Source organism: Mobula birostris, chromosome 6, assembly GCF_030028105.1.
Source record: "Mobula birostris isolate sMobBir1 chromosome 6, sMobBir1.hap1, whole genome shotgun sequence".
Lineage (NCBI taxonomy): Eukaryota > Metazoa > Chordata > Chondrichthyes > Myliobatiformes > Myliobatidae > Mobula > Mobula birostris.
In genome coordinates, this window is record NC_092375.1 from 117,005,173 (window position 1) to 117,019,088 (window position 13,916).

A 13,916-nucleotide genomic window follows, 5' to 3' on the forward strand; every position below is an offset into this window, starting at 1 on the left:
CAACCAACACGCACACCCAATCCACACAACCAACACACACACCCGATCCACACAACACACACACACCCAATCCACACAACAACACACACACCCGATCCACACAACAACACACCCATGGATATGGTTGAGTGGGATAATTGGTCACATGGGTCTAATTGGGTGGCACTAGCTTGTCAGGCAAATAGGGCCTATTACTGTGTTGTATCTCAAAATAAAAATAAACAAAGTTATGAGGGGCATATACAGCACATACACATTTTTCCCAGGGAGGGGTTGTTAAAATCCAGAAGGAATGACGTAAGATTGGAGGCTAGAGATTTAAAAGGGACAGCAGGGGCTTCCTCTTCACACAGAGGGTGGTGAGATTTGGAGTCAGCAGTCAGAAATAGTGGTTGAGATGGGCACGTTAGCATCATTTAAAAGCAGCCTAGTTAAGTACAAGGCTAGCAGAGGTTTAGAAGGCTATAGGGTAAACACTGGCAGATGGGACTAGTTCACTAGGCAACACAGTTGGCATTAGGGAGTTTCCACAGTGTAGGACTCTGTTGGGCTGAAAGGTGTGGGAAATGGCCAGTACAGTGGGGATTCAATGCTCGAGAATATTTCTCACATGTACTTTGAAACATGCAGAGAAATGCATCATCTGCATTAACAACCAAAGCACCCACGGATGTGCTGGGAGCAGTCCCACAAGTCTCACTTTACGTTCCAGTGCCAACATAGCCTGCCCACCATGTGTGGCAGGACAACAGAGCAGGGCGAGACTTCGGAGCCTGACACTGGGAAGGATCTCTGCATTTCTGTTGGTTTGACTGCCAGCCGCTGGCGTGGAATTGAAATGAGCAGTAACTCTGGCAGCCAACCCAAGCACCAATCCATTCCCACAGCAAATACAACACAGTTCATTTCCACATCTCAACTCTCAGTGACGCAGGTACCAAGATTTACTGGTATATAGAACCATAAAATATAGAAACAGAATTAGGCCATTTAGCCCATCAGGTCAGCTCTGCCATTTCATCGTTCCTGATTTATTAATTATCTTAACCTCTTTCTCCTGTCTTCTCCCGTAAGCTTTAATGCTCTGACCAATCAAGAACCTACCAACCTCTGCTTTACATACACTGTACCCAATATCTTGGCCTCCACAGCATGTGTGGCAATGAATTCCACAGATTCACCAACTTCTGGCTAACGAAATTGCTCCTCATTTCAAAGGGAAACGCCCTCCTATTCTGAGACTGTGCCCTCTGGTCCTAGACTCTCCATGACAGGAAACATCTTCTCCACATGTAATCTACCTAAGCCATTGAATATTATTCAGTAGGTTTCGATGAGATCCCTCTTATTCAACCTTCTATTTATGGGGAGTGGGATCTCTGAAACTAGCATAAGCACCAGCCTGATGGGCCACAAGGCTCGTGACAGACTTTAAAAAAAAATCTCTGACATCCAACTCTTTAGTTAGCTCCCAACAGTCTTCTCTTTTCCCATTCAGATTCAAATGTACTTATCACGTGTACATCGAAACATACAGTGAAATGCGTTAACCACTAACACACCCGCTGGAGTAGCCCGCAAGAGTCTCCACTGGTGATTTCTTCCCTTCCCCCTTCCTTTTCTCTTTTTACCATTCCCCATTCTGGTTCCCCTCCTCTTTCCCTTTCTCATGGTCCACTCTCCTCTCCCATCAGATTCCTTCTTTGTCAACCCCTTACCTTTTCCACCTATCACCTCCCAGCTCCTCCTCCACCCACCCAGCAGCCCCCTAACCTCACCTCACCTATCACCTGCCAGCTTGTAACCCTCCTCCTCCGTCCTCAACCTTCTTCCCCCTCCCTTCCCAATCCTGATGAAGGGCCTTGGACTGAAATTGCGACATAGATGCTGCCTGACCTGCTGAGTACCTCCAGTATTCTGCGCACGTCACCCCCAACAGTTTTTGTAGAAGAACTCCTCAAGTGGTTTTAGACAAGACCCTGGTAAAACATGGGAACCAGAGCCCTGTGACGTAGATCTGCACAGTGACACAGGGTACAACAACGGCTAAATGCCTGCTGTCCTCTTGCCGGTACAATACAATATCCAAGTCCACTGTGTGTAGCCCTGTCTCGTGCATGTCAGCGCACTGCCAGAGGAGGCACGCAGATAAAGAATGAGAGAGACGGGTCAGAGAAAGAGGGACGACAAAGGAGTTGGATCAGGAGAGTCAATAGGAGGCAGGGAGGGGTCGCGATGATAGGGAGAGGGGGAATGAGTATTCATGACACAGCAGGGTGAAAGGGGGTCAGGTAGAGAGGGGGAAATAGTGAACGAGGCTGCAAGTGGCCGAAAGATTGCCAGGAGAGGGGGAAAAGAGAGGGAGGGAGGTATAGAGAGGGAAGAGGGGGAGATGGGAAGGGGAGAAAAGGAGAGAGAGGGGGAGAAAGGGAGAGAAAGAGAGAGAGGGAGGGAGAAACAGAGCTGGGGATACAGAGAGGGAGAGAAGGGGGAAGAAAGAGAAAGGGAGAGAAGTGGAAAGACAGAGAGAGGAGAGAGGGAGCAGAATGGGACAGAGGGGAGAGGAGACAGGGACAAGAGGGGGAGAGGCTGAGAGAGGAGAGAGGCAGAGAGTGAAATGAGAGGGGAGGAAGGGGAAGAAAGGGCAGAGATAGGGGGAGAGGAAGGGAGGAGGGGGGTCTGAGAAGGGAAGAAAAGGGGAGGGGAATGGGTAGGGGAGAGGGGGAGAGGGAGAGAGAGAGAGAGAGGAAGAAACAGCTGGGAATACAGAGAGGGAGAGAAGGGGGAAGAAAGAGAAAGGGGGAGAAGTGGAAAGAGAGAGAGAGGGGAGAGGGAGCAGAGTGGGATGGGGGAGAGGAGACGGGGACGAGAGGGGGAGAGGCTGAGAGAGGAGAGAGGCAGAGAGTGAAATGAGAGGGGAGGGAGGGGAAGAAAGGGCAGAGATAGGGGAAGGGAGGAGGTGGGGTCTGAGAGGGGAAGAAAAGGGGAGGGGAATGGGTAGGGGAGAGGGGGAGAGAGGGAGAGAGGGGTATTGAGGAGGGGCAGGAAGGAGGGATGGGTGTCACATACCAGTTCTGTCAGTAGTCAGGTGTGGGAAGTGAACAGTTACACTAGAGAAGTCGATCGAAGAACACAGAGCGGCACACAGAGTCTTCCTTGTTAAAAACCTTGCTTCCAGCTCCCCAGATCCCAATCCAAATTCAGGAAGATCTCTTTCTCTCACTATCCCACGTGGAATCTTTTCAACTGTTGCCTGCCTCCTTCCTGTAGGAGCAGCTTCACATGAAGTCAATTTGTTTTGTAAAGTTCTCCATTAAGGTTGTATTACAGAAGCTCTATGGAAGGAGAGAGTCGTGGGGGAAGTGGACTTCGGCTGGTCACCCAAACCGTGCGGGACATGCACCTTCCTACGCTCACTTCGTCAAGCGCCCTGCTCATTCACGGTCCAGTGATCTGCGGATTAACTTTGCCCTAATTTCTGAAGTACACTGCTTTCCTTGTCTTTGACTGTCTACAGCTCCCCCAGCCAGAACACTTCCTCACACAGCACAGAGAATAGAGAGCATGAGAGAGAGAGAGAGCATGAGAGAGAGAGAGAGAGCATGAGAGAGAGAGAGAGATAAGGCGAGAGAGAGAGAGTGTGAGATTAAGAGAAAGTGAGTGAGAGAGAGAGAGAGAGAGATGTTGGGGGGAGGGTGGGGAACAAGTCGATGGGAAAGCAAGCTGAACACAGAATTCCCACACCACTGGACTGGCAGGAAGGGATAGATGAGCTAAGGACACAGGACACAGCTCTTCTGATTAAAACCTGCTTTAAAATGACAATGAGGCAAATGGAAAGCTAGAAGAGTTCCCTCCACAATCTACTTGTTGCTTGGCACTGGTTTCTCCTTGAGCTCAGCTCAGCAGCTCCTTGCTTCGATGGGCACGTTCAACTCGCCTCCCTGCACTTGGCAGAGGGACCTTGGAGTAACTTCAAGCCAACTCATTACAAGAGCCTGTCACTCTCCAGTGAGAAAAACAGGCAGATTATCCCGTACTCTCCAAAGCTGCCTAGATTCTGGCTGCCCCTGTTACTATCAGGCAAACGGAACTATTTATTGAACTGTTCAAGTTCCTGGGTGTCAATACCTCTGAAGATCTATCCTGGGCCCAACACATTGATGCAATTACAAGAAAAGCATGACAGCAGCTATATTTCGTCAGAATTTTGAGGAGTTTGGTATGATACCAAAGACACTCACAAATTTCTACATGTACCGTGGAGAGCATTCTAACAGGTTGCATCACTGTCTGGTACAGAGGGGCCACTGCACAGGATCGGGAAAAAGCTGCAGGAAGTTGTAAACTCAGCCAACTCCATCATGGGCACCAGCCTCCCCAGCACTGAGGACGTCTTCAAACGGAGATGCCTCAAAAAGGTGGCATCCATCATTAAGGGCCACCATTACCCAAGAAATGCCCTCTTCTCATTGCTACCCTCAGGGAGGAGGTACAGGAGCTGAAAGAATGCAACTCAATGCTTTAGAAACAGCTTCTGCCCCCCTACCATCAGCTTTCTGATTGAACAATGCACCCATGAACACCACCTCAATAATATTTGCTCTGTTTGCGCTCATTGAAGTATGTCTTATTGCAATTTATAGTTTATTTTGTTATTATGCATTGCAGTGTACTGTGGTACTGCCACAAAACAACAAACTTCATGATGAGATTTGCGAGACTCCCTCCTCACCCCTCCCCCCAGTCTGTGGAACTCTCTCAATCAGTAGGCCTCCTCCTCACCCTCAGTCCCTCCTTCCCCTTGAAATCAGCCAATTTGTCCCATTCTCAGGAATTCAATGGCTTCAGTGGGCAGCCGAAGCCCCTCTAAGCACCTGACCCCTCGGACATTGACGCAGAACATCACAATGAATCCTTTGCTCAGCAGCTGGGCTCAAGGGTTCAAAGCATTGCTCTGCTCCAAGTTGCCACAAAAGTGTTAAGGCAGAATGCACTTACTTCAGGCGAAATAACTCATGGCCAGTATTCAAAAACAATAGTTTACGCAGAATGTAAACATGGAACACAACCCATTTCCTGCAACAGTCAGGGGTGAAAGTATTCACGGAACGAGCCTCTCGCTCCTCTGGTCTTCAAAGCCTTCCAAACCCATCTCATCCACCACAACTATAAATATAAATTATAAATATTAGCTTTATTTGTCACATGTACATTGAACCATACAGTGAAATGCATCACAAGATGCTGGAGGAACTCAGCAGGTCAGGCAGCATCAATGGAGGGGAAAGCACGGTTGAAATTTCAGGCCGAGGCCCTTTATCAGGATTGTGTTGAGTTCCCTCCTGCATTCTGTCTATGTCACTCTGGACCTTGTAATTGCGAAATGCATCATTTGCGTCAAATCAAATCAATGCGATGGCGGGGGGGACGGGGCAGCTCACAAGTGTCACCGTGCTTCTTGCTGACTTACTAACCCTAACCGGTACACCTCACTACCGCCTCAGTATGGAGGATCTGTCCTCATACCCTGAGCTTATTGGTGTGCCAGCTCACACAGAGTGAACCCATTTGAGTTGGGCCCAGATAACTTCAGAGTCTGAGTTATGGAGAGAGGCTGACCAGGCTGGGACTATTTTCATTGAAGTCCAGGATGAGGGTGACCTTGTAAAGGGGGTATAAGACCATAAGTCTTTGGAGCAGAATTGGGCCATTCGGCCCATCAAGTCTGCTTTGTCATTCCATCATGGCAGATTTATTATCCCACTCAACTTCAATCTAAGCCTTCTCCCCATAAACTTTGGCACCCCGACTAATCAAGAAACTATCAAACTCCACTTTAAATATACCCAGTGACTTGATCTCCACAGCTGTCTGTGGCAATGAAATTCCTCCTGATCTCTGTTCTAAATGGATGTCCCTCTATTCTGAGACTGTGCTCTCTGGCCCTAGACTCCCCTACTATAGGAAACATCCTCTCCACGGCCACTCTATCTAGGCCTTTCAATAATCAGTAGATTCCAATAGGATCCCCACTTATTTTTCTAAACTCCAGGGAGTACAGGTCCAGAGCCATCAAACGCTCCTCATAGGGTAACCCGTTCATTTTCATTTTCAGAATCACTCTCCTGAACCTCCCCTGGACCCTCTCCAATGTCAACACATTCTTTTTTAGATAAGAGGCCCAAAACTGCTCACTATTTGCCAAGTGCGACCTGACCAGTGCCTTATCAAGCCTCAGTATTACATCCTTGTTTTTATATCTTGGTCCTTTTGTAAAGAATGCTAACATTACATTTGATTGTACGATATAAAATCGTCAGAGGCAGAGACAAGGTGAATGCACATAGTTTTGTCTGAAGAAATTTAACAGTACATCTAAAAATTGGGAAGAAATTGTACTCAATAGAAGTGTAAGTTTCCATAAATAGAAGAAAGTGAGGCATTTTTATGTTTAACAAAACCTATAACACATTTTATTCAGCTCCAAAACCTACACCATAAAGTGTGTTCAAAACCTTTTACATAATAACGTCCTCACATCAGAGCAGCCTCTTGAAGCAAAACCCCAACTCAAAGTAGGTGGTTGTGAATTATGTACAGTTCTCCTAATTATGTTGCCCTGCACAGCACCCGCCCTCCCCCACCACCCCTCAGATTTCACTAAAACTGGCACTGGGAGCCTATCTGGAGCTCCGACGAGCCACCCAGGTTGGGTCCTGTATCCCATGGGTGGAGGAACCGCTGGTACCTCTGGCTCACCCAGAAGTGCGCTAACATGCTCATGGTCAAGTTGTGATGCCAGGGGCATGGCACGGAACACTCCAAATCTTGGTGGGCCAGTGTAAGGTGATCTAATAAGTACATCCAGGTTTACCCCTCTTATCTTTGATAAAAGTCTTTTATCCCCGTTCCAAAACACAGAATGGCTATCATAAGGGGGCTTAAGGGGATGTTGATATGCGTCATGGTGAACGAGGTGGAATGTAAGTCAACAGGTAACCAAAAGTGCTGTATGCCGTGATGAGAGGGAGGAATAGGTGAAAAGGAAGTAAATTTACTCAGGAGGGTAGAACGCTGTTAAGAGGCCGGCTAGGCTGTCATGGCGTCAGGAATGACAGGAATGGCATCGGCACTTGTAACAGCTGCCCGGATACTAGCTCTGTCCCAGGTCACCACAGGACCTCTTTCAGTCATACCAGTCATACCAGCACTGATCGGTCCGGGAAGCCCTTAAGGAGCGGTGAAACCACTCACATTGGCCATTGGACTGCGGGCGATACGCTGTGGTGTGATGTAGCCTAACACTGAGGTTCTGGGCCATCGCGGCCCAGAGGTCTGAAATGAATTGGGGACCGTGGTCAGAGGAAATATCAGATAGGGTGCCAGGTTCTGATGAACACCCAAGCTACGTCTACAGGAACAATCTCTGGCCACCTGGTGGTACGGTCCACCATGGTAGGAAAGTGCGTAAAACCGTGGCGGTGGGGGGGAGATGAGGACCAACTAGGTCCATATTAACATGGTCAAGACATCACTTAGAGACCCCAAAAGTGCCTGAAAATAACGATTAATTTTTGCCCTTGGCACTCCACACAGGCTGCAGTCCAATCGTACATGCCCTTTCCGAGGTCGCGCCAAACAAACTTCAGTGCGATCAGTTTCTGTGAGACCTTCCAGCCCAGATGCAAGAAGCCATGTATGGAGTCAAAAATAGTCCACTTCCAGTTTGTGGGCACTATGTGGGGAGGGCAACCGGTTGAGACATCGCACAGGAGAGAAACCCGAGCTTTCCCGAACTTAAAGTCAGCTGACCGCAGGCCCATGATTGTTGTTCGGTAAGCCTGGACCTCTGGGTCAGTATCAGTATCTTGGTTGGCTACCGTGCCAGCATAGTCGACCCCTATGTGTATGGCCTCAGTGACTGGCCATGAGAGCCATGGCATTATTTTCCCCCATAATATGTTGTATATCAGTTGTGAACTCTGATATGAAGGCCAGTTGGCATTGCTGCCATGCAGACCAGTGGCCTGATAGTTTGGCCATTGCGTGCATAAGGGGTTTGTGGTCAACCAACACTGTGAAATGCCGACCATCTGGAAGAAACAAAACTGGCAGACGGAGAAGCTCACGATCAAATGTGTTGCATTTCCTTTTGGGAGGATGGAGCTGCTGGCTGAAGAAGGCGAGTGGATGCTACATGTCTTCAATCAACTGTTCATGCACAGTACCCACGGCATTGTCTGAAGCCTCAGTAGTAATGGCTGTGGGTGTGTTGGGGAGTGGGGGCACCAACAGGGTCCTGTTGGAAAGAGCTTGTTTGGTATCACAAATGCCCTGGTCATGTCCGCTGACAGGGGTATTAACTTTATGCACACTATACAGGGGGAGGATATGTTCAGCAGCTTGTGGAATGAAGCAGTGATAGAAATTTACCATGCCTAAAAACTAGTCATGCAGGGCAGTGGGAAATCCATAATAGTGGCTACTTTTGATGGGAGAGGTTTCACCTCTTCTGCAGCGATGCGATGGCTAAAAAAGTCAATGGTTCACAACCCAAACTAGCATTTAAGGCACCCATTAGTCTTGCAAGACCATGGATCTGCACCTGGAAAGTCTTCACTCTCCAGGGCGTAGGCCTGGGCAAGGTTGTGTGGAAGACCAGCAGTTGCCCATGTTGCAAGTCTCCCCTCTCCATGACACCAATGTTGTCCAAGGGAAGAGCATTAGGACCTATACAGCTTGGCACCAGTGTCGTCGCAGAGCAATGTGTGATTAAGTGCCTTGCTCAAGGACACAACACACATTGCCTCGGCTGGGGCTCGAACTCACGACCTTCAAGTCACTAGTCCAATGCCTTAACCACTTGGCCACGTGCCCACACAACTAGCATTTAGCAGGGTTAATAATCAACTCGTGTTGGCTTGAGCACTCAAAAAGTGTGCAGTGATGAGATACGTCTTCAGTCTTTGGCGCAATGGCGACGATTATTGCATGCAGGTAAACAAAAAGAAAATCTAAGTCTTTTAATACTGAGTCCGTCAGCGTTGGAAAGTCTGTGCTGGATTTTTCAGCCCAAACAGCATGCGCAGAGACTCATAAAGGCCAAATGGGTTTAGCACAGCTGTTCTGGGAATGTCCTCCCAGCACACAGGCACCTGGTGGTAGCCCCAAACTAGGTTAACTCCGGCTAAGTGTACTGAAGAGTTTTGGATGTGTGGGACCAGGGAATGATTGGGGGTGGTGGCCTCGTTAAGACATCCGTAATTGCCTCATGGGCAGCAACCATCATCGCACTTAGGGACCATATAGGGCTGAAGCCCAGGGTCTATTCAACCAGTGTACAATGCCAAGTCTTTCCATGTTGGCAATCTCAGCCTTCGTGGTTGTCAGCTTATCTGTGTCCAACTTACACATGCGGGTATGGCTGAGAGGTTAGTTGTGGAAATGGGGTGCCCGACCCCATGTTTTGTGACTGTAGTGGAGAATGTGGGCTTGGTGATGTCTGGGAATTCACCCAGCAGTCGAGTAAACTCACATACAGCCGTACATGTGCCTGACAGAGTCGTTGTGGGGAATTGACTGGGAGCAGGGTAACGACCCAAAGTCCTTAATGTCCACAAGCTGGAGGTTCTTAAGATCGACCAACAGTCCTTGGGCACACAGGGAATCTGCACTGAGCAGAGGTCTGGCTACTTTAGCCAGGATAAAGTCCCATGTGTAAAATCACCCACTGAAGCAGAGTATCCCATAGGTTTGGATCCTGCTGCCGCTGGTGGCCTCCAGCAAGGTTTTGTCACTCCTTGCCTTCTCATCGATAGGCGATGCTGACAGCACACTTACAAGCACCTGTGTCACACAGGAAGTGTCGCCCTGAAAGGGAGCCTGTAATGAACAGTAGATGACCCAAGCAGCTGGAACCCATGGTGTTCACAGACTTCTGATATGGATGCACTGTCGAAGCTGCAAGGTGGTCAGCACTTGCAAGCGTTCATACCAAAGCGAGCTCAGTAAAAACACAGTCAGTTTGGCAGCCGTGGACGTCCTTATGCTGGGGTCCTTGCAGACTGGGGTTAGTGAGGTAGGGAAAGGAGGAGGAATGATGCACCACCGTGCACTATCAGTCATTTTAGCAAACTCCCTATAGTCCTTCACGGGCACATTAACAAGGGCTATACAAACTTGATCAGGCATTTGCTACATGAAGTGTTCTATAAAATTAAAACAAGGATGGTGATTTCCCAGGAGGGACAGCATGTGGTCCATTAGCTCTGACAGTTTACCATCGCCGAGGCTGGCCAAGGAGAGCAACAATTTGGTGCGCTCAGACTCCAATAGTCCAAAAGTCTGGAAAAGGTGAGTTTTCAGCGATTGGTATTTATCGCGTTCAAGCAGGTGTTCAAACAGGCTCACTAATCTTGCAGCCATGGAATTACTGAGTGATGCTACCACGTAGTATAATTTGGTGTCATTGGCGGTGATTTCTCGCAGAGTGAACTGGGGCTCAGCTCGTACAAACCAAGCGACGGCATTTTGCCCCCAAAACTCCCGCAGTTACAAAGCAACTGCGTCGGCCGACATGTTCAATAACTCTGGAATCATCCTAGAGCATCACCAATGTAGGTTTTCACAAATGAAGTGGAGTGAGGCGTTTTACGTTTAACGAAACCTGTAACACATTTTATTCAACTCCAAAACCTACACCACAAAAGCCGCTAAAAACCTTTTACATTTGTACATATCAACATCATCATGTCAGACCAGCCTCTCAAACTGAACCCCCAACTCAAAGTCGGTGGTTGTGAATTATGTACATTTCTCCCAATTACACAACCTGACAGAAGCACCTGCAGGAAATCTGCTTAAGAGGGAGCTGTACTACATGAGAATGAGCTCCATTGTGTTGCAAGCGGCAGCTGAGAAAGGAGAGACTAAACAAACAAAACAAAACACCCACCACTTAACTCTTGTCCACACTTCATCTGAATATGTAGATCCCAGATTGGCCTCTGCAGCCAGCTGAGGACTCACCAATAGACAACTCCCCAGGAGAACATCATACTCGATTTGAGTCATTGCACACTACTACATTACTACAGGAATCAAAAACTGGAGGGCACAGGTTTAATGTGAGAGGCAGAAGGTTTAGTAAGAACTCGAGGGGCAACTTATTTTTACACAAAGGGTGGAATGAGCTACCAGAGAAACTGGCTGAGGAAGGTAGAGTAACAATTTTTAAGGTGAAAGGGCAATGTCTTCATGCAGAGGGTGGTCCATATATGGAATGAGCTGCCAGTGGAAGTGGTTGAGGTATGTTAATGACATTTAGAGGTACTTGGACAGGTACACAAACATTCACAGGGATACCAAGTTCAAGTTCAATTGTCATTCAACAAAGCACATGAATACAGCCAAACAAAACAGTGTTCCCCTGGGGCCGAGGTGCAACACACAGTGCCAACAGTCGCACACAGCACAAAGCACGTATAGTACATATAGTCACAATAGCAGTTATCGCACAGTCATGGGCCAAATGTGGCCAAGTCATTGACATATGACGTGAAAAGAAGCGGTCCCAACAGCAAACACCACTGGTCACTGGCAACCAACCCCTTTATTCCCACTCTTTGTCTCCTGTTTGTCAGCCAATATTTTGTCTGTGCTAGTACCTTTCCTGTGATACCATGGGTTCTTGCTCAGCAGCCTCATGTGCAGCACCTTGTCAAGGGGCTTCTGAAAATCAAAGTACACAACATCTACTGACTCCCTTTTGTCTACACTACCTGCTATTTCCTCAAAATATTCCAATAGATTTGTCAGGCAAGATTTCTCCTTAGGGAAACAATGCTGACTTTGGCCTATTTTATCAGGTGCCTCTAATTAACCCGAAACCTCATCCTTAATAACAGATCCAATATCTTCCCAGCCACTGAGGTCTGCCTCCCTCCCTTCTTAAAGAGTGGTGTGGCATTTGCAATTCTCCGGTCCTCTGGAACCACTGCATAATCTAGTGATTCTTTAAAGATCATTACTAACGCCTTCGCATTCTCTCCAGCTACCACTGTCAGACCCCTGGGGTGTAGTTTTACCTTGTACTGCCTCAGTTACTGCGTAATGATTTGATCTGTATAAGCAGTATGCAAGACAAGCTTTTCACTGTCATCAGCATGTGAGATGTAACAATAATAAACTGATTCTGGTCAACATCAGACCAAAAGTCCCAAACACAGAAACAAGCATTGACCCCTGACCTTCAAGGTAACCTCAATATTCAACAGCAAATAGGGAATCGTATTCCTAATTGGGTGTTAAATTACCAGACGACCAGAGAGTCCCAAACCCAAAGACAACAGTCAACTCTGAGGTAACCTCAGTATTTAGCATCAAAGAGTGAATACTATACTCAATGTCTTTGCAAACGAGCTGCCAGCAGGGGGATCTGAGGGAGATGAGAGGATGGAGTGAGACTGGACAATGGCAGATGCTCCTTGAGGTGATTGGGATGCAATGGATGAATGATTGTACCCCAGACATCGCTGGGCGTGGAACATGCAGTGGCCTGCGAGCTTGGTGGTGACGATGGGTGGTGAACAAGATGGCAGGTACGGTCAGAGCCCTTACCTTCCTCCTCTCCACCCACTGGGCTACTGTCTCCCTCTGAGGAGAGAAGAAGATAGTCGGTGAGGAGAGGTAACACACAACACACGTGCCCACAATCTCACCATGGTAACGTAGTGTTTAGCGCGATGCTATGACAGCTGGGGGAATCCGAGTTTGGAGTTCGTATGCCCTCCCTGTGGATCTCCTCCAGGTGCCCTGGTCCAGAGACGTACCAGTTACTCAGTTAATTGGTCATTGTAAATTGTCAGAGGTGTACCAGTTACTCAGTTAATTAGTCATTGTAAATTGTCAGAGGTGTACCAGTTGCTAGGTTAATTGCTCATTGTAAATTGTCAGAGGTGTACCAGTTACTCGGTTAATTGTTCATTGTAAATTGTCAGAGGTGTACCAGTTACTCAGTTAATTGGCCATTGTAAATTGTCGGAGGCTTACCAGTTACTCGGTTAATTAGTCATTGTAAATTGTCAGAGGTGTACCAGTTACTAGGTTAATTGCTCATTGTAAATTGTCAGAGGTGTACCAGTTACTCGGTTAATTGTTCATTGTAAATTGTCAGAGGTGTACCAGTTACTCAGTTAATTGGCCATTGTAAATTGTCGGAGGCTTACCAGTTACTCGGTTAATTGGTCATTGTAAATTGTCAGAGGCTTATCAGTTACTAGTCATTGTATATTGTCACATGATTAGGTTCGAGTGAAATCGGTGAACTGCTGCGTGGTGTAGCTCCAAGGACTGGAAGGGCCTATTCTGCACTGTATCTCTAAATAAAATATTGTTGCACCACCAGAGGTCAGAAAGGGGTCAATAAGAGTCAACCCCTTGAACCCATTCAATCCCAGATGACGTGAACTCTAATCTCCTTACTGCTCTTGTCTCAGGCACGGTCCTCAAACAAACCTCAGCCAGCTGGATCAAGATTACTTGCCATTTCTCATTACACCTAGGACAAGAAATGGTCCTGTCTTTGCTGCTTGCTGGCCTGGTTCTAACAGTAAGATGAGCACAGCAGTTAGCATGACGTTTGTACAGCTCAGGGCGTCAGAGTTCAGAAGTCAATTCTGGCACCGTCTGTAAGGAGTTAGTACGTCCTCCCCGTGACGATCTGGATGCTCCGGTATCCTCCCACAGCCCACAGACCTACCAGTTTGTAAGTGATTGGTCATTGTAAACTGTGCTGTGATCAGATCAGGGTTAAATAGGAGAGCTGCTGGGCAGTGTGGCCATTGGGCCGGAGAGGCCTGTTCCACACTGTATCTCTAAACAAGTGAATAACTGGTAGAGGTGGTTCCCCTTCC

At 47.8% G+C, this 13,916-nt stretch overlaps 1 protein-coding gene across 11 annotated transcripts in view; it reads right to left on the bottom strand.

Annotated features, from left to right (window-relative positions):
* LOC140199300 (tensin-1-like) overlaps positions 1-13,916 on the bottom strand; it is a 416,856-nt gene that overhangs the window by 58,587 nt on the left and 344,353 nt on the right. For 10 of the 11 annotated variants that reach the window (XM_072261116.1, XM_072261119.1, XM_072261118.1 and 7 more), the window contains one exon: positions 12,622-12,657. The exons of the other annotated variant lie outside the window; for it this stretch is intronic. In XM_072261116.1, coding sequence (XP_072117217.1) covers positions 12,622-12,657 — 36 coding nt within the window. The remainder of the gene's footprint in view (positions 1-12,621; positions 12,658-13,916) is intronic. 11 annotated transcript variants of the gene reach the window in all.